General features: G+C 36.0%; 1 protein-coding gene across 4 annotated transcripts in view; it reads left to right on the plus strand.

Moving 5' to 3' along the window:
• The window catches only part of UPF2 (UPF2 regulator of nonsense mediated mRNA decay), a gene marked incomplete at its 3' end in the record, with an annotated part of 62,130 nt that overhangs the window by 18,181 nt on the left and 22,825 nt on the right, over positions 1–21,124 (plus strand). For all 4 annotated transcript variants that reach the window (XM_084517704.1, XM_084517707.1, XM_084517706.1 and 1 more), the window contains 9 exons: positions 1,990–2,093; positions 2,671–2,756; positions 8,124–8,232; positions 9,487–9,600; positions 10,731–10,847; positions 15,829–16,014; positions 16,539–16,742; positions 17,291–17,566; positions 18,707–18,890. In XM_084517704.1, coding sequence (XP_084373830.1) covers positions 1,990–2,093; positions 2,671–2,756; positions 8,124–8,232; positions 9,487–9,600; positions 10,731–10,847; positions 15,829–16,014; positions 16,539–16,742; positions 17,291–17,566; positions 18,707–18,890 — 1,380 coding nt within the window. The remainder of the gene's footprint in view (positions 1–1,989; positions 2,094–2,670; positions 2,757–8,123; positions 8,233–9,486; positions 9,601–10,730; positions 10,848–15,828; positions 16,015–16,538; positions 16,743–17,290; positions 17,567–18,706; positions 18,891–21,124) is intronic.

The following is a 21,124-nucleotide window of genomic DNA, read 5'->3' on the forward strand; positions in this document are numbered from 1 at the left end:
CTACAAAAAATCCTTTCCACTTAGATTGTAAGCAGGTACTGCAATGAGAAAGAAATGCAGAAATATGATGGGAGAACATCTGTAGATTCTACAGTTGGGGGGGGAAGCTAGTGAAGGAATAGATATTTGAGAAATGTTGAAATTGAATGTGGTATTAGGGCCTTCTGAAATATTATCTTAAAATAAAATAGAAGTCCTCACCTATCCAAGTCACTTTTCAAGAGCACAGAGTCAGTTTGAACAGAAAAGTGAAACGAGGCAACAAACAGCAGTAGTGGGAGAAGGGTAAGATAGGACCATTCAAAGGAGACAGGAAGGTATAGCTGTAAATATCTAGAAGGAAAAACACCTATCTTCAAAAAAAAAAAAAAAAAAAAAAAAAAAATTGCTAGTAAAATCTGTCTGGATCAAGAGCTCTCCTGCATTCATCCTAGTGAACTCTGTCATGAGAGTCAGAGTTCCATTAAACATTAAAACTTCAGAGACCTCTTTTGTCTGAGCATCTGGAAAATCATTTTTTTCTTTTTTTCCCTCTTTTTTCCTCCTTTCTTAATGAGCCCTTCTCTTGTTCTTGCAACTTCTGATTCTCCATTGGAAGAGAAGAGACAATGGCAGCTGCTTTGATCTGTAGCATGTTTAAGACAGGGTAGCTGAAAATGTTCCTTGGAACAATTCTCATTTTTTTTTGTCTACCTAAGCTCAATTCCCATCCATTTCTAAAAACAAGTAAAACCATCTTACAACGCAGCATCTTAGTTTTCTTTGTCTTTCAGTACCTTGAAAAAGGAGCTTCAGTCTTTGCTAGTTTGTCTTTACAGACTACACAGTAAGATAAAGAACTTTTTATTGGGTATTTTGTAGGGTGTTTTTTGGATGCAATTTCTCCCCCCACCCATACCCTGCTTTTTGAAGTCTGTCTGTGTTTTCCTTTCAAGTACCTCCTGGGCACTCCTGTTTGTTGCTGTAAGTCCTTGAACTGAAAGGAAACAAATTGGCCTGTTCCCTTTCTCAGAAAGCGGAGTTCTTTTGCCCAAGGAAGGGTCTGTTCAAGAGTTTGTTCCAGCTCTGTTCTGGCTCATGTTGTGCTAAAGAGCAAGCTAGACTATTCTTTAGGACTTTAGTAAGAAATCAGGATTTTTTTATTTTTTTTTTTTGAAGCATACCACTTTTCTGCAATTAGGGGGTGTCTCTAGGGGATTCATCTGTTGAGATCTTTATAGTTGGTGTCACAAAATCTGAATTTCAGTGGTAGAGTTGTCCTGTGTTCTTCAACTTGACTTAGTTAGTAGATACAGATCACTGTCACTGCTTCCTGTTGCAAAACACACTGAGCCATTTGCTTGAAAAACAAGTTGTCGCTTGCCTTGCAACTGCTACAAGATCAAACCTCTATCTGTGTCACTTTGTGGTTCTGTATTCTCATTTCTGTACAGGTGAAGGAATAAAGTTGGCCTGCTCTAGCTTTTGCAGCCTCAAATGGCCTTAATGTTTGTTCCTTGCTCAACGACAACAAAAAAATAAATCAGTTTCTCATTCAGGGAAACATGCATAAAAAGTAGAATCCATGATTGCACTAAGTTTTTGCTGTGCTGTTTTGCCCCACATCCAGGCCTTCTTATGGTCTTCATTTTATTGCCCAAGAAAATTACCTAGTTTTCTAGGAATATGTACTTGTTGTTGCTCCCAGCAGTATAAATTAGGAGGTAGGGAACTCTTGATTTATTATGAATTCATCAATAGGAAGATAAGTTTTAAAGGTGATCTTTTGGACAGTTGTTGGCATAAACAATCAGTGTATCAGTCAATGGATTTATATTTTGGTCGTTAAAAATTAATTTTTGTGTTCATCTTTATCTCATTTTTTGGAATCGGTAGTTAAATATTTAACAATTGACCATTACAAATGTACTGTGCTTGGAGAATGTGATAGTAAATCGCTGTATTTTGTAGCTTAAAAATGTGTCCTGCTTGTTTATTTCACTCTGTTAGAACAAGAAGATGAAGAAGCCAGTACTGGATCTCACTTAAAACTTATAGTAGATGCTTTTCTTCAGCAGCTTCCAAACTGTGTCAACAGAGACCTCATAGACAAGGTATAGTCATAGTTTTCATTTTTTTCTTCTCTTAAAATCATATAATGATACATCAGATTGATCGGTAATAAAAACTGAAGCCTTGGAATCTAGCAGTAGTTGAATTCACTTTTAACCTGGTGGAAATATTTTTCTCCCATTTAGTAAACTGTTGCCTAAATATAAATTATAAATATAAATATAAAAATGGAGGTTTCATCTGCCCATTCTCTTATATTTGCTCCAAAAGAAGTAGACCTGTCTTGTTTTTCTCCTTCCTTTTACTCCCTGACAAATTATTCCTCTTCTGTCTAAAGCTCTTTCTTCGTGTTGATCTGAAGAATTGGTCTGTATTCCTGTAAATATACGTGTTTTCCAACTGTCTGTTCAAGACAAAAATGGAGATTTTTGTTTATCTTTGTTTTTAAAACAGTTGCAAGTAACAAGCATGGTTTTGTAAACAAAACAGCATGCTATGTTGTGTGATTATTTATATATATATATATATATATATATATATATATATTTATATAAATAAAAATAAAAGACCACCCCGTTATTTAAAGGTGAAGTATTATTTTGACTCTTCTCTTTACAGGCAGCCATGGATTTCTGCATGAATATGAATACAAAAGCCAACCGAAGAAAACTAGTGCGAGCCCTTTTCATAGTTCCTAGGCAAAGGTAAGAACTGGAGGAAAGAAATCTGGATCCACCCTTTAGTTACTTAACATATTTTTTTTTTTTAACTGTCTAAATTAATGAAGGCCATCGCACGTTCAAGTCACTTTTTGGCTGTGTTTACTCCTGATGTGCACTTCTGGAGTGATTTTTATGCTAGAGCACAAAAGAAATATTTATTATTAATAATCAAACAATTCACCAAAATATTTTGCCATAGCATTATAGAAATTTTTTAGATAGCTTCTCTTGTTTGGTGCTTGTGCATTTATAGTGGTTCTTCTCATGACTTTTTTTTTCTAACCATGCAAGTAACAGTGAAACTTACCAAAAGGAGGAGGATGTGTTGGAGAACTTGTGCTCTAATTATTGACAGGCTCTTATATAAAAATACACAAAGTAGTTTAGGAAGGAAGATTTCTTGTGATTTGTTAATTCTGGTATAATACATAACCATTATAGCCTTTTAACTTCTGGAACAGACCTGGTTTGAAGTCGGCCAGCTTAGAGGAACCACACAAAACAGTTTGTGAATGACCTTTTCCCTCCATGTAGATTTATCTATGAAGAATTTTGGCATTTTTTCTTGAATGTCTCTTTGGATAAGATAGGCACTTGCAGGAAGATCCTTACTTACAGAAATTACTGCAAACATTGAGATAAAATCGTTAAATTCATTAGAATAATATTTCTCTACTTTTAACTTCTACCTTAAATAGATGCAGCTTACATAAGTGCAATTATGGAAGAGTCACTTTTCTTGCTCCACCTTGTCCTGTTTCTCTACAGAGGTTGTTTTGATGCTGCCTTTAGTTCCAAATGTTTCATCATCATCTTGGATTTCCTGTTATATTTCACACTACTTTTATTCCATTCCCTTTTAACACCGTGGGGCAAAAACATACTGAGTGTTCATTCATTGTCTTACTAGTGGTTGCTCTGTTATCCCCCAAATTTATTTGGGCAGTAATTATTAAAAATAAAAAATAAAGAATTGTAGCAACTCAGTAGATTATTAAAGGTGGCATAGTTAGCTTAAGGAGCTGTTACGTTCTTGACAGTTTTGTTCTTAAATAGCTGGGACTAATACTGAAACAACTGGGTCAGATGATCTTCTTGCTGTTGTTCTTAAATTGTAAACTTTAATATTAATATTTTACATGAATTTCTTATCTTTTAATACCTCTTTCTGCTGCGTACTCCGAGAACCTCTGCAGGAATACCATGAATAAATAAATACTCCAGCCTCCCATTGTAAGATCAGGCCAGTTGTATGCATCTCCCTGTTCTTTTGCCTGCATTAGCGATGCCCATCTCTGGGCTACTAAACAGGAGGAACGGAGTGGTGACTGAGCTTTTTGTTTTGAACCACAAACAGTTGCTGTGAAAATACCAGCTGAACTGCCTCATAAATGCAGGCAATTTTAAAGGGCAATTGACCCTAATATTAGCTTTATTATTGTGCACAATAAAGGAACAGTTCTGCTTTCTATCCTGAAATCAATGTTTGTAATCCTTGTGAAAAAACTCTGGGTTTGTCTTAATAGCATACAGTACAGGTTACTGTGAAATGCTACAAATTGGTTTAGAAAAAATAAGTAATAATGCTTCAAAGGTTTGTATTAACAGTCTGGCTTTGTGTATCTCTTCACTGAACCGTGCTGACATCTCTTCTCTTGTTGCATAGTAGTTTTTACTAATTCCAGGAGTTTCTGTAACTTGCCTCCAGGATAACGTTGGAGCAGCAGTGTCAGAAAGCTTGCTGCAGTTAAATTCTTGATGATTTTTTAAAAAAGTTTCAGAGGAACAGTGTCCTTGTAGAATATGGATAAAGCAGTGTTTTTTCCAAATGTGTTTAGTCTACAAGCACATTAAATAATATAGTGTAAATCTGGCAATTATGTTGGCAGCCATAATAAGATATTTAAGAGTACAGTAACTTCTCTTTGTTCCCTTAAGAGATTGTAGTTTTAGGAAATATGCAGACATGATAATTGTATCAAGAAATTACAAAACTTTGGCGGGGGAATGTTTGAGGAGTAGTGCAGATACTTCTTGAAAGTTTAAGTATGTAGTTCTGCTAGGGAGCTTTCTTGCTCCTCATTGCTTGGGCAGGTTGGGATAAATGCAGGGTTCTTCAAGACAGTAAACTTAGTTTGGCAAAGAAAGGTAATTTTTCCTCAACTACCTGTAGATTAGTGTCAGAATACACCATCATTACACTGCTTTGTTGAATGCTTATGAATGGATCACACTTTAACTTTCAGCTGTAACTTGAGCCTCTTAAACCAACAGAACAAAAAGCCTTTTTTAGATTTTTTTTTTTCAATGCTAGTATAGAAGTGTCTATCGGATCAGTATTGAAGGATTGATTTTTCACTAAATATTAATATTGTAATTTAGGACTATATGGCTTGTACTAAAGTGACAGTATAATGATTTGACCATACTGTTTGCAGCTTTAGGGGATTTGTGTGTAGTTCTTTGCTATCCATCTGAATTCTTTTCCTAGACGGCCATACGTAATTGTTTGTATACTGCAGCTATTATACACTAGCTATTCTTAATTCAGAAGCTAACTGCTTCATGAGCATTTTAACTCAAATATGTAAACCTCCTTTATGTTTAACTTTGAATCTTCCTATCCTGAGAACCTTTGTTAACAAGGCCTCTTTTGTTCAACTGAACTTTGACTTTACAATCTTTCAGTGGCCTTTTTCATTTGAGGATAAAATTGAGAGATTTGCTTGAGATAAAGAATTTATGCCTAGGCTAAAAAACAAAATCAAAAAGTGCTCATTTGATAGCGTGAAAATACCTATAGCATCACATTCTTCCCACTGAGTAGTGCAGGAGGCAGTTTGTAGCTGTTCAAGACACACAAGTACATCTCATTTAGCTGTGTTATGATTGTGCTTATGAGGCAGGAGTTCTGCCATGCACTGTTGCTTCATTCTTTAAGCTTTGTAGTAGAATCTCAATTATCAATATGTACAAAATGTCGCTTTTACCCTTCTTAGTAAAGCTTTGGAGGCATCAGTTCTAGAGAGATTGCAATTACAGGCTTTAATTGAATGAAGTCTTTATTTTGTTCGTAAATTCACATTTGAAATTCTACAAAAAAGATGATGTCTTAGCTATTTCATTGATTTCATGTGGCCCAATGGGCCAGAGCTCGCTGTATTTCAGTCGAGATAAGAGTGAAAATGAAAACTGTCATAAGTAGCAGTTTCTCATGTTAGTTCATAGGGTGCAACTCGTTCCTGATGCTAGATCTCGCGTCGTAACGTGGAAGAACAAGAAGAGAAAGCGATACTGTTTGTGGGTTTTGTGGTCTTGGTGGTGGTTTTTGGTTTTGGTTGTTTTCTTGATGTTTCTTTGCCTCTTCCTCAAGAAAAAGAAATGCTTTTGCAGAAAACAGGTTACCTAAATACAGGTACCAGTAGGTGGTGCCACTGATATTGCAGTCTCTTGCTTCTGAACACTGACTTTTTTTTGTCTCCTGAATGAGCAAGTGAACAGATTTAATATCTGATAGCCAGTTTCGCTGTAGTTGACCCAAGGCTTTTCCTTATTATATTTCACCTATTTAGAAATACCCAGTCTCAGTATTCTTCATCATGAAGAAACCTTTTGTGTTGTGTGATGGAACAACAACAATGCACTGTAAGGCTTAATTTTCCCTCAGGTATGTTCAGTTTACAGAGGTGAAGTTATTAGCTCTCAGCAGGCAGGTATTTGCTCAGATGAAAGCAAAACTTTCTTCTACTCTTTTTTTTTTTTTTTTTTTTTTTTTTTAAGAGATGTCACAGAAATCCCCTCAGTCAAAATACACTCCCACAAATGAGCCAGAGTCCTCTTAATTTAGCTCGTACATGTCTATGAAGTAACAAGACTTTCACTTCTCTGTGAGTTAATGACTAAATGCTTAAAAGCAGTAGTAATTTGCTGTGGCTAGTCATCCTTGACTGTGTGTTCCAACAAGCTCGACAAATGTAAATACTGGTACAGTTATTGATTAACAGGGGCATAAAACTGTTAAATAGGTAACTGGGATACCTGTAATGTTTCACCAGGGGTTTTATGCATTGTCAGGAGGTCACTTAGAACGTGCTACTTGAAAAATGCAAAGATAATGCTTCTGTTCCACAACTTAGATATGTAATTATCCCTATTTCTGTTTGTGGATGTTAAACATCTGAGAAGTGTGCTCCAGTGGCATTGCTTTGCTTCTCCTTTGTGTATGGTTTGGCTTTGGGCTTTTGTCCTGATGCTATTCTGGAATCCAGTTCCACTTTGTTACAGGGCAAGCTCTACATATTGCTTGTGCTTTTAGATTTTCTTGGCAGTGTTTTTTCTTTTCCTAGCAATAAAGAAAACCTTAATGTGTCATAAAGTATAAACTCAAAATCCATTTTTTCTTTACAATTTCTCACTTTAAATATGCAAAGTTGTTTCCACTTATATAAAAGAAGGCATATTCTAGAGTTCATCTCCTATTTACAGTGTTAACTTATGCTCTGAAAATAAGGTGAAGAAAGTACAAGACTTGTGCATTTGGTTTCTCTGTGTGTAGCGGTGGTACCTACAGAGAGATGTGAAGCAGCTCTTATATTCTGACTATTGTTAGCAATGCCATGAACTAGGATCAAGGGCACATATCCCATCTTTGCAACCAGATTGTTTCTTCCCATCACAGACGAAATATGAACTTAGGAGAATATAAGTTGCATGCCAAAATTCCCTAAGGGGAAACATGTTATGAAGGAATATAATTAAGGAAAGGTTAAAGAAAATAAGTTCTTTAAATTCTGAAATATTGCTATCTGTGGGAATGCTAGCTGAGCATTTTAGAGAAGGGTTGCTACTTCATATCATCTACTGGGCTTTCTTCTATGTAATAACTGAACTACAGTCATTTACTAGTTAATACCTTATAAGTAGAGACATTCTTACTTGCCCTTTCACCCCCAAAAGGAATTTTGTAAGAATTTGTCACTTTGCATATTGAAAGGGATCTGAATATTCCTTGTATCTAGAATTTCTTAAGGGCAATATGTCAGATTCCACAGTTAAGATGGTGTTTGCCGTTTCACTTAAGGCAGTAATTTTGAAAGTGAATCAGCTCTGAGGTCTTCTGTTATGATGTGGTATTATACCCTTTTGTATTGTTGTTTTTAAATAATTCTGCAATCTGAAGCATGAGCCAGTAAAGTTGCTTGGATGCAATTCCATCAGTATATGCACATTCATCCTTCTCCACAAGTAAAATGGTAGCAGTACTTGTAGACAAACACTTTTTTCTCTATAACATAAATAAGCTTTGTCTATTTTATCGTCTCACTCTGTGTCTGTAACCTTTGTTTGCAGGTTGGATTTGCTACCATTCTATGCAAGGCTGGTTGCCACGTTGCATCCCTGTATGTCTGATGTAGCAGAGGATCTTTGTTCCATGCTGAAAGGGGATTTCAGATTTCATGTATGTTTTGTTGGTTTAGTTTTTTGCTTTCCAATTAATATGTTAATCATCATCCTTTGGGGAAAAAAATCTTAATACTATGTTGATGTTAATTCTGAAGTTCATTTGACTCAATTTAGAGTGGTTATCTGTCAGCTGAACAGATTTGCTCTTGAATGATAGATTTTCGTATATTCAAAATTTTTTTGGTCTTATCAAATGTCCGTACATATATGCATTGCTTGTAGTGTCATACTTAATTTCCAGTGTTAAATAATGATAAAAATGAGCTGTGTAACAATTAAACTGAAAAGATCTGGAGCTGTGCTCCAGCTGGAAGTTTTAGCTTACTCTAAATTAGTAACTTGGAGAATGGGAACTGACCAATTCTAACAAGCCCCCATTATGAGGTTATTATTGTAATATAGCACTTAATTCTAAAGCTTTAATTTTTGCAGTTTTTACCAACCATACATTTGTGAGGAATGAAAGGTATTTTTCATTGTTCCTTTAACTATGGTTGTTGTGGTTTTGTAGTAGAACTAGTTACAGTGCACAATGATGAATTTTTCACCATTTTCTGAGTTTTATGGCACAGATTGTAATATTTTCCTAACGTTGACATTAAAATATATGAATTATTCACTGAATTCTTAAATACTTGAAGCTAACTCTTTTTATTCTTAGGAAAAGTTACTTCTGTTGTACAGAAGTGTAATTTTGTATCTTGCTCAGTATGGTTATTTTTAGAACTAGGGATAAATTTGTGCTTTTCATTAAATTTTTGGATATCTAATTAAAAACAGCCAACGAAATGAAAAACAGGAACAAAGAAGTCTGTTCTTTGTTAAAACAGACTTGGAAAAGCTGTCAGTGTTCAGTATCTCCTTAGAGGTTTATACTAGTGGTCTTATTTGTATGGTGACTACTTTCTGAATCAAAAAGCAATAGAATCTAGAATACCTAACCACTACTTCACCATGCCCAGAGGAGATGGCATTGTTGTCTGTCTATAAATACTGGAATGTTAAAGAACTGTGTGGGTGTTGCAGGCAGGCAGGGTAAGAAATTTGAAACTTGCTGTAAAAGCATGTTGTAGAGGTAGAGAGGCTTTTAGGAAACCTGAGAGGCTAAGGATAGGTGAAGGTAGAGCATAAGAAACTGAACAAATATCAAACACTTCTGAATTCCCATGCTTATTGAGGATGCTTGTTTTATAACAAGCTGGTATTTTTGACAGCCTAAAATCAAATGCTTGTTTTTCTTTCTTTTTAGGTAAGAAAAAAGGACCAGATCAACATTGAAACAAAGAATAAAACTGTGAGATTCATTGGTGAGCTTACCAAGTTTAAGATGTTCTCCAAAAATGATACTCTCCACTGCTTAAAGGTTGGTTTTGGTAGTTGCATACTACTGTATATACTGATAACATATCCCTATCATATTTCACTTCAGATATCTACTGATGATGGTCTGCATTAATTCACTGCACAGGATGCTTTAAGCCTTGGTGTCTGTTGTTACTGTGTGTGAGGACACTTTTATAGCCATTCTAGAAATTGGAATAACCATTCTAATTTTGTCATGGTAGCGGGACTTTAAAATATACTTCCACATTTGAACAGAACCAAATTGCTAATAAACTTCTTTTGAAATTAATGATAGACATCGCTACTTCTATGTCTGTTCTGCTGTGAAGCTGGAAGTGAGCTTTTATTTTCATTAGGTTGATTTCAACTAATGTTTTTACAGAGAAAAGAGTAAGGGAGAAAAAGCAAACCTTTTGGTGGCAAGGCAGCAAACCTTTTGGAAACATTAATCTCTAGGCAATGTCATCTCAAATTGTACGCTAATAAATATTCCAAGTTACTTTTTAATGTCAAGTCCCAAATTAAAAGTAGGTTCTAGAAAAATTAAAAGACTTTTTTCAGAAGGTCATTGAAGGCTTACATTCCCGTGGAAATAGCTTCTATTCATAGTCCATTAGGTATTGAAGCTGAATTCTTAAAAGTTTTACTCACTCATAATTTTTTTCTACCATCTATAAAATACTGTAAAACGCAAATCTCCATTAATTTTTAGAAGTTGCTTAACTTAAACAGTGTATCAAAATTAGGCATTCTTTGATGGTATTGTGAGTCTATGCAACATTATTTGGTGACTTTCCAGTCTGGCAGCATAAACTTCAGAGTAAATATGGCAGCTGGAAGGGATAAAGAAGAGATGATAATGCTTGTTTTAATGTAGTCTTCTTTTTGTGCTAGGCTTAGGAAACATTTTATTTTTCAGATAAATTGAGCCTAAAATTTGGCTATTGACTGTTCTTATACTTTTTTAATGAGGTGATTTTTTTTTTTAGTTTTGTTGACATATGAACAGTGAAATTAATATGCATTGTTCTTTAACAATAAAAAAAGGAATGGGACACCACCATAGTCTAAAGTCTGGTAGTTAAGTTACTGTTTTCTGCAGCTGAAAAGCATGTTAAACATTTGTGGTTTTATATAAATGTATTCCAGATGCTTCTGTCAGACTTCTCTCATCACCACATTGAAATGGCATGTACTCTGTTGGAAACCTGTGGAAGATTCCTCTTCAGATCACCAGAATCTCACTTGAGAACCAGCGTTCTTTTGGTAAGAGAAAAACCTGTTGTCTTCTGGGCAGAAGGGCTGTCATGTACTGAATTAAACCAATTCTTTTTTTCTGGTGTTGTGTTGTGGTCTGACCTTAACAGTGAGTGCAAACAACCTTCATTGTGAGTTGCAGGGTTTGGGTACAAATAAGTGAAAAATGGAATTCACTTTTATCTTGACTGCTTGGGGCGGATAACTTCCTGAACTCTCTTAATAAAAACAGGGCTGAGTATGAGAGGAAAATAAATCAGTCTTTCTGAAATCTTGTATCCTTGTGGAATAGGATTGGGTTGGACTGGTGTAACATATATTCTAGTCTGCTTTGGTGGTATCAGCCTTTGTAAGTCCTGTGGGCTTGTATCTTTTGTTTTTTATAGCCTGTTCAGTGTTGTCTCAGCTCAGATTGCACCTCCTGTGAGAACAGCTTCCTGAGCGTGTTCTGAAGAACTCCGGTTGATCTGTAAATCCGTTCATGACTTAAAAGAAAATGTGAATAAAGGATTAAATTCCTGAAGGAAAAAGCTATTGTGCTTGAACTACAAATAACATGTTTTATAATATCTAAGGGAATAGTATTAACAAATAGAACAGGAGAAGATGCTTTAACTGGAGGTGAAGACAGTTGTGGAAACAGCTGGTTTCTGTGCCTCGAGTAACAATTGGGGGCTCTAAATTTGAAGGAAAAGTTTTTGAAGACTAGAGGAAGGGATTTTAGAAACAGAGTTTGATGGTAATTAAAGCAAAAATAGAAATGTTATCTTTGTCTAGGTAAGTACTAGCAAAGATTTAAAAAGAACGGGGATTAGCTTTGGGTATCTCAGTTGTATGAATTTGAGCCCTGAATAATACGTTTCCTGGCTTGAGAGATGATCTTAAAATGTTTTGTCCAAGATAAGATACTGAGGCAAATGTGGTTGAAATGCTTCAAAGGTAGGTATTAGTAATGGGAAATGGCATTCAATTAGAAGCAGCTTAAGCAGATGCAGGCCAACTACTAAACCACTTTTTTATTACAAGCGTGATCAGATGTTTTAATGTTCCCTTCTGACCTTCAAAGGGAGGTGATCCTGCCCTTCCACCCCAGTGAGGCCACACCTGGAGCATTGTGTCCAGTTCTGGGCTTCTTACTACAAGAGAGACCTTCAGCTCCTGGAGAGAGTCCTGCAGAGGGCTGTGAGGATGATCAGGGGCCTGGGAGCTTCTCTCTTAGGAGGAGAGGCTGTTTTACTGAAGAAGACAGAGGGAATCTTACCAATGTATATAAATATCTTAAGGCAAGGTGTCGAGATGACAGGGCAAGACTCCTTTCAGTGGTGCCCAGTGACAGTATGAGAGGCAACGGGCACAAACACAGGAAGTTCTATCTAAATATCAAGAAAAATCTTCATGGTGAGTGACAGAGCACTGGCGCAGGCTGCCCGGAGAGGCTGCAGAGTCTCCTCTGGAGAGATTCAAAACCCACCTGGACAAGATGCTGGGAAAGTGCTCCAGGTGACCCTGTTTGAGCAGGGGGTTGGAGTAGATGACCTCCAGGGGTCACTTCCAACCTCAGCCACTCTGTGATTCCATGAAGGGAATGGTTTAAGCATTCAGTATCTCATTCTAGAGCTATAGCTCTTAAAAGCTGTGAAGTATCCCTGTCTTCTGTACACACATCTTTCCTTACCAAAGCACAGGCTTACATGTGATAGGTCTCCATTGAATCTGCAGCCTCCCTTCCTGTTCTGTGGAGTTAATAGGGCAGCAATTGTTGTGTACCTGGGTATATTGCAATACAGTTTTCCATAAAAATGCTGTTTCTTTCTGAGCCTCTTTGAATGTCATACCATTTATTGCTGTGGTGCTGTCATAAGAGGAAAGAGGTGGACAAATTAACTGCAAGTCTTAGTTGTAAAGTGCTTTGTGTCTTGAAAGGAGGCTTGAGTGCTTCAATTTTCTAAAGATTTGCCAGCTGCTGTGTTTTATTGTTAAATATATTCCTTTCCATAACCAAGTATTTTTTCCACGAAAGCACTGTTATCTTCAAAAGACGCTTCAGTTTTTGCTGGCATTTTTTTTGTAGTTATTAATTCTTCCTAACTTCTAAAATTTTTATTATCTTTACCACAGCTTCTTTACCTAATTGACTTTTTAAAATTTCATGCACCATAAAAATGTGATTTGTCTTCACAATGAAGTCACATTTAGTATACATCCAGGGGTATAAGAACACAGCTAGCAATCAGCAATCACTGCTTCAGTAACAGAAGTATAAAGCCTCATAAGGTTTCCAGTAAATTTCTATCTCTAATGCATGAGGAACCAGGAAAAGACAGGATGGCAAAAATGTTTTGAATCCCTACTAATTGAGGTGTAAAAGGTGCTATAGAAACTACAGAAATTTTGACTTAAATACTGTTTTACAGTTTGGATCATGGGCTTATGGTGCTGGTAAGAGCTGAACACTTTCAGTGACTTGTAACAAGCAGAGAGGTTAAATGTCAGTCGTGCTGAAATACTTCTCTGAATTGGGCTTTTAGTGCTTGTTATGTTTTACTTGGTGCCTTCTTTTTCTGTGTTGCCCTGAAAAAGAATCTTTTTCATTATGTAAATGTTTAATCTTATTTTTATTTGGGGGTAGGAGTGAGACTATTAACCTGATTTTCAATGGATTTTCCTTTGGGAACGATTCTGCAACATGGAGGGATGTTTTGTGGCTGGCCTTGAAAATAAAAGCCCTGTTATTGTTTTACCTTGAGCATTTTAACATTGCTTCTGATCTGTCCCTTTTTATTAAAAGAAAAAGAGGGAAAAAAAATCTTCAAAAGTAGTGCTTTAGTTCTATAGCTAAAATTTCATTTTATCCTAATGAAATGAAAACCCAAAATTAATTAGCAAATACCTATAGTCTTAAGTGTTCAAGCTTCTTTCTTCTGAAGTGAGTCAAGGTTTTTGTTGCTGTAGGGAGAGTATTGTTACTGTTACACATGTCTATCTGACTTGACGTCATAAATGAAAACGGACAAACACAGTTCATTAAAATGGTGATGAATTTTAATAGAGAATAGGAGTAAGGCCACTCGCTTAAGAGTTTGAATTGGAATTGCTCAAAAAAAAATGATTTTTAAGATGTGGGCTAGTATGTATATATGGTGTCTCTTGTGGATAGACATTTTAATTAAAACCTTTATTTATAGTGTAACACAACTCTTTATAACACAAGAAAATACCCAAATGATTTATTTCTTTATTTAAAAAAAAAAACAACAACTTCCTTTCAAGCCCATCTGCTGTCTTCTCTTATGCTTTACTTAACCCCACTTCAGTGTTCAGCTTGTAGTACAATGTAGTTTTGCTGTCTTATAACATTTGCCATGTTTTCTCCTGATGCATCTAGAAAAGGCCAAAAAGATTTGCAAAATGATACTAGCATGATACAGTAAGGTTTTGGAACTTTCTGTTGTAACTGTTTTTTCCCTACTAAGTATAAACAGCACGTAAAACAATTTACGTAGTTGATAGTAGATGCGCAGCACTTTAGCAAAACATGGGTAAATTTGCTACTACTTGACAGGAATTTCCTATTTGGAAAGGAACACTCAGAGAATCAAAGGAGAGGCCATTTGTGTCATGGAAAAGGTTAAAAACGAAGTGCATTAGGGTTTGTGTCACATGGAGACCTCCCAGGCAACAGATGCAGGCAATCTAGGAAAATTGCCTTATGTGTTGTGTTACTGTGTTACCCCAAGTTATTCTTCCTCATTGATCTACTGGCTGAAACTCAAGGCTAAGGAGCTGTTTGAGTATCTTTACATTTCAATTTAACTGAGTCACTGCCTTGTAAAAGAAGTTTAAGCTTATTCAAGCTCAGTAGAAAGTTCAGTAAGATGACAAATTGTGCTGCTCCATCAAAGAAGGTTTAAATTCTTGACATTGTTTTTATGTCAATTCATGCAATCCAATAAAGCAATTGTATGCAGCAATAAATAGTGTTTGCACCTTAGTTTGGCTTATGTTTGCTGTGAATTACTGTATAAGCAACCTCTGAATTATGAAGTCCAAGTCCGTGCAGCTTTTTTTCCTGATTAACTACCTTGAAGTGGTTTAGAATATATCAGTTGATGTACATAAAAAAAAAAGTCTGTGCATACTTATGTATATGGAAATGTTTCATAATGGAATTAAGCTCATATACATCTCTAGCTGTAAAAATCAGTAGCTTTGAATACCGCTTGTTCTTGTACAGAATTCGTAGATCCAGGAAACCTTTAAAAACCCACCAAATAAATCTTGAAGTATGTATCCAAAATGGAATATGGAGAAAAGATTGTGTTCATTGAGGAAAATGAGGACAGTCTTGACAACTAAACAGTAATTAATGTTGACATATGTAGTAAGCTTTAACTTCTATGATATTTTTTTCTTCAAACATTCCTTTATGGTAGGTATTGTTTTCTGTGCAATCTACACTGCTTCAGTAAACAGTAACAATGAAGCATGTAATGAGAAAAATGTCATTGCCTAAATCATTGAAAATTCCTGTGAAACCCTCAATATAATAATATAGAATATAAGAATATAATTCTGGAGTTGCACATTGCTGTACAGTTTGGCACTTTCATGTTGATGCAATACGTGTTAAGAAATCTGTATTTCAGCAACTTTACATCAGATGTGGTTAATGAGATAAGCCGCCCTGTTCAAAATATCTTATTGAACTAAATGAACAGCAGCATTTAAATTTCAAGTTTGACATTAGATAACTTTTTGGTAACTTTTTTTGTGGTTATCTTTCATAAAAATAGAGCTTGTAAAGAACAATTATGATGGAAATAGCATCACAGAAACATATATATGCATTCTTTCCTTTCTTCATCAAATATTTTAACTTTTTTTTTTTTTTTTGCAACCTTTTATGTTTCCTTTGTCCCAAACTTAAATATAAAAGGTTTTGTCTTGAAAATGACAATATCTCTAGCTGATCATTTGCATTTGTTTCCAGGAACAAATGATGAGAAAGAAACAAGCAATGCATCTTGACGCCCGCTATGTTACAATGGTGGAAAATGCCTACTACTACTGTAATCCCCCTCCAGCTGAAAAAACTGTGAAGAAAAAACGTCCTCCATTGCAGGAATATATTCGTAAGCTTCTCTACAAAGATCTCTCAAAGGTCACCACAGAGAAGGTAAATCCTTTAAAAATCTTGTTACAAATGTTGCTGGAAGTGATGTGGTATTAAGTTGTAAAGGGTTTGGGGACAGGTACATTTTTTTTTCAATTGTAAGGAAGAAGGATCTGTTTTGTATCCTCAATTGTTAAAGTTTCATTTCTTGTAATGCATAGTCATGGACCTACGCTCTCCAAAGCATTAAGTGCTGAACAAAGAATGAAATAAGAGTCTTTGTGCTAAGTATCTTACATTCAGAGTGAGAGATAATAGACTACAGTTACTTACAAATAGCAAGAGCAGACCGTAAGAACAATGAAATCATGGAACAGGTTGGTTAGTAGCTAGAGAACAGCATTTGGGTTACATCTGCATCTGTAGCAGCTATGAAAAGCTTTATAGATGGTGTTTGAAGAAAAGAACAAATACTGCTTTTCAGGTGCTTACAGGGATTTCATCCCAACTGTGGAAGAGGTGATGACTGTGAAAATATTGATATTTTGTCTGCTAAAATGTTCAACTTGTCTTAAAATTTGATCTAGGTCCTGAGACAGATGCGCAAGCTGCCTTGGCAGGATGCAGAAGTAAAAGATTACGTTATATGCTGCATGATCAACATCTGGAATGTGAAATATAATAGTATTCACTGTGTAGCCAACCTCCTAGCAGGGTTGGTCCTTTACCAGGAAGATGTTGGAATTCATGTTGTGGATGGAGTACTAGAGGATATTCGACTAGGAATGGAGGTAAAAAATAAATTAAAAAAGGCAATAAAATAATGCTGTTGAAGGAAAAGAATCCTTAGATTCTGTATTTTTTCTGACTTTTCTAGCCATCTTTCAGTTGTTTCCTTTATATGTAGATTCATTATAAATAAAAAAAAAGTTTGCAAAGATTCCTAGGACAGGTTTTTTTTTCCTCCTCTGTCATAACAGAACTCAATTTATTCTTGCACAGTGTAGTCAGATTTATGCAACTTCAAGTCACTGGAGATTAGTCCATGTTTTGACTGAGGTTACAATCACAATTCTCTGGGTAGTGAAAAATTATGGATTTTGGACAGAGCATGTTAAATGTATTTGAACACTTACAGTAGCTATTTCTTGACTGGCTCTCATAACTGTCTTCAGTACATTTTGATTTTGTGTAATGCATGTGGTTATATATAACCATCTTATAGTTAATTCTATCAAGCATTTATACTGCTTTTCTGTTTTTTAAAAGGGAAAAAAAAAGTTTCACAAAGATTCTATTATGTCTACATGATAAAATGACTTTTTTCTTTCCTGTAAAGGTTAACCAGCCAAAGTTTAACCAGCGGCGGATCAGCAGTGCCAAGTTTTTGGGGGAGCTTTACAATTATCGAATGGTGGAATCGGCTGTAATATTTCGAACTCTATATTCATTCACATCGTTTGGTGTGAACCCTGATGGTAGTCCTAGTCCACTGGATCCCCCAGAGCATCTTTTCAGAATCAGACTAGTCTGTACGATCCTTGATACCTGCGGGCAATATTTTGACAGAGGTTCCAGCAAACGAAAACTTGATTGCTTCCTTGTGTACTTCCAGGTATTGATACACTTTTGTCATAGCTCCACAGATTTCTTTAACAAGTTAATTTATGGCAGTCTGTTTGCATCTTTCTGATTGTTCTCCACTATAATTTTTTAGAATCTTCTCTGTCTAGTAACTGTTTGTATGTGAAAGTGAAGTGTATGTTGACATACAGATGTGACTGTTGATCCAACAAATCCCAGAACACTGGGGTAGCAGTTGATTCACTGGAGGTTTAGGTCTGCCAATCAGGGTGTCTCAGCAAGTGGAGAAATGGGCTTATGGAAACCCTGTGAAATCCAGTGAAGGTAAGTATCAAGTGTGGCAGCTGGGATGGAATAGCTCCCTGCAACAACACAGGCTGGTACTGCCTACCTAGAGAACAGCTTTGCAGAAAGAGAGCCAGAACTCCTGGACTGCATGACCACAAGAGCAAGAGGCAGTTCTGCACCACTGTGGTGATGAAAGCCAACAGCACACTACTCTGCATTGACGAGAGTGTAGCCAGCAGATTGAAGAAAGTGATTTTTCTTTTAATTTCCTTTCTACTTGACTTTTAAGGGCCACATCTAGAGTATTTTTTCCAGGTCAGGGTTTCCTGGTAGATGAGAACCTAGGAACAGAGCTGATTCTAGTGGAGAGGTTCACTATAAAATAATCAGAAAGATTGTGGTTCCCACGTTATGGGGTCGCTCAGTTTGTAGAACACAATGTTATATGGGGGTGGTTAGATTGCTGTCTTCAGCTATCTAACAGAGTTTGTGAAGAAGGAAGAGTCAAATTCTTCTCAGGCACACTTATTGAGAAGATGAGCAGTAATGACCACAAGATGCAGCAAGTTCTGATGGGATAGATTTAAGGCAAAAAGATTCCACGATGGGAGTTTCACACAGTAGGATGGGTTCCCATGAGATGATGTGGAAATTCCATTCACTGAGATCATGCTGCAAGTTTCTGGACCTGATTTCTTTCTGCTTCCTTCTTGAAATTACACTAAAACAGTGTTTAGTGGTGTCAGAATATCTTCGTTGTTTGAAATAGAGTAATGATGTGAAATGTTCTGCATTTCCTACTCCACAAATGTGGCTAGGCATTACAAACTTGGTTGTATGCGCTCTGGCAATTATAAACTAACTTGAATATTTTTCTTTCTAGCGGTATGTTTGGTGGAAAAAAAGTCTGGATGTCTGGACAAAAGACCACCCATTTCCTATAGACATTGACTATATGATCAGTGATACACTGGAACTCCTGAGACCAAAGATAAAACTCTGCAATTCTCTGGAAGAAGCTATCAGACAGGTTCAAGACTTGGAAAGAGAATTCTTAATAAAATTAGGTAAGAGAATGCACAAGGGGAATTAAATCTTTTTTGACAGTTCCTGTATAACTTAAAGTTGTTCGCATGATGATGGTGGGTAACTATCGTTATTCTCATGATACGATCTTTTTATTCTTGAAAGTGTTTTTTTTTTCAATTCGATTACATTTTTCTGATCTCCATAGGGCTCATAGAATCTTCCAACTCTTAAGTGTTGGGGTGTTTTTAAAAAATAAGAATAAAAAACACAACAAGGAAGTTGATAGAAATATATTATTTATTGGTGTGTGTATGTATATAATACGTATGCAGCACTGTGGTGCAGATAAAATAGTGCAAATGCTAAGACAGCTATGAATTTTATCAGAAAAAAATTAGAAATCATGCTCCAGTACAAAAAGCAAGGAGCATCTGCACATTCGATTACTGTAGCCTGGTGGTTGGTGGATGGAAACCAGCCTAAGCATTGTGGTAGATTGGTTGCTTGCAACTCATGTGTTCCTTCCCCAGTTCTGAACTTGACTACAACTGCTGTTGGCAAAGTAAGCATTAGTATAAGACTATGATAAAAGAGAGAACGGGTTTCTTTCCAGATATCATGTATTTTGATCCTTACACTTTCTTTGGAATAATTTTGAATGGGCTTTACGTTTCAATAGAGATCAAAGGATAATTTAGTTTTCATGAATTAGAACTTTGGATTTTTCAGCTTACTTTTTCCTTACAATATCTAGCCTGTAGCTCCTGCAAGGGCAACAGTGATGATTTATTTATAAATAATGGAAGAGGTATTTATAAATCTTGCTTCAGTTATCTATGTTACAATCAGTTAATGTCAGGAAAAAATGATGGACTTGCAAGCACAGGTCACAAAAAAAGTTGACAAAAAAAAGGTGTTTATCTAAAACTACCATCATACTTAAGGAGGGCTATGTACAAAACATTTTAATAGTTTTTGGACGCTACTATGCTCATTTCTCATTATGTAGAGTTTTTTAATCTTAAGTTTTTATTTGAAGATCAGATTCTTCATGACAAGCTTTTATATGTAAATTTTACATTTTTAGGTGTTAATTACAGCCTTGTAAGCATTTCATCTAGGTAGACAAGTTCAATTTTCAGAGTAATCCTTTAATCCAGTGGAATGAGTATGTGTAATTGCTGGGTAAAACATTGCAACTTACACTTTAAGAGGAATTTATTTTAATACTCTGTTCATTTAATTGATGTACCTTAAAATTACGTAGGTAGTAACTGAAATGCAGGTAAGAATTCCCTTATGGTATAATTAAATTACTAGCTTTTATGCTCTCAAAATGGTAACTAAGAAATAATTCATAACTCATTGTATAAACTGTGGTGTTCTCTGCAAGATACTGAGCACTTCCTCCACACAAATGGTAAGAACTTTTGTTCTCTGAAAAACTGCTGTTGCTGTAGCAGTTTAATTCAATGTAGTTAAATACTGGAAAGGGGGGGGGGGGTTGCTCACTAAGTATGAGGAAGTTCCCCCTGCTCAAGTTGATTGCTCTTCCAAAATTGCTTGCTTGCTATTAAACCTCTATATAGGGTGGGGGTATTTCCAAGTCCTGCTTATTAGGACTATTTGAAGTTGGTCTCAGGGAGATTTTCATCTGCCTCTTCTGATGTACGGAGGCTGTGATGATAGATGTGAGCATATCTGAAGGGAATTGTGGTGTTTTTTTATATATTTTTTAAGAACTCAAGTAAAACTGCAGTTCATGATCAACTTGTACCCACAGTCCAATGGCCCACGGACAACAGTACTGAGAATGTATCGTGCTGCAGACCGTGATGTGCTTTGCTTTTGTCTGTTTGAAGTGTCATTCTAGGCAGAATTGGAGTAGTTTGTTGCATGCAGACCTTGAAATGGGGACTGTTGGTTCCTGTGCCACTCTGGTGACTTTGTGTGGGTGAGAAAATACTGAGAGTGATTCCAAAGAAACTCTTGCATAATTCCGGAGCAGAGCAGATTTTGAAGAGCACAGTGTGTAAAGAAAAACAAACAAAAAAATAATTGAAACCTCTGGAATATGAAGAAGGAAGTATACCTTAGTTCACACAGCACTGAAATCCTCACTAGCTACTATATAGCCATAAATGCTATTCACTTCACAGTTTTGTCTAATTTAAGCATGGCTGTAAGGATTCACTTCTTCCTAAAGCTGGCCTTTGTGATCTTAGCTGTCAAACTTTGAGATTCTGTAAAGAAACCTGGCTGTGTGTATACG

This window comes from Aythya ferina (assembly GCF_964211825.1).
Source record: "Aythya ferina genome assembly, chromosome: 1".
NCBI lineage: Eukaryota > Metazoa > Chordata > Aves > Anseriformes > Anatidae > Aythya > Aythya ferina.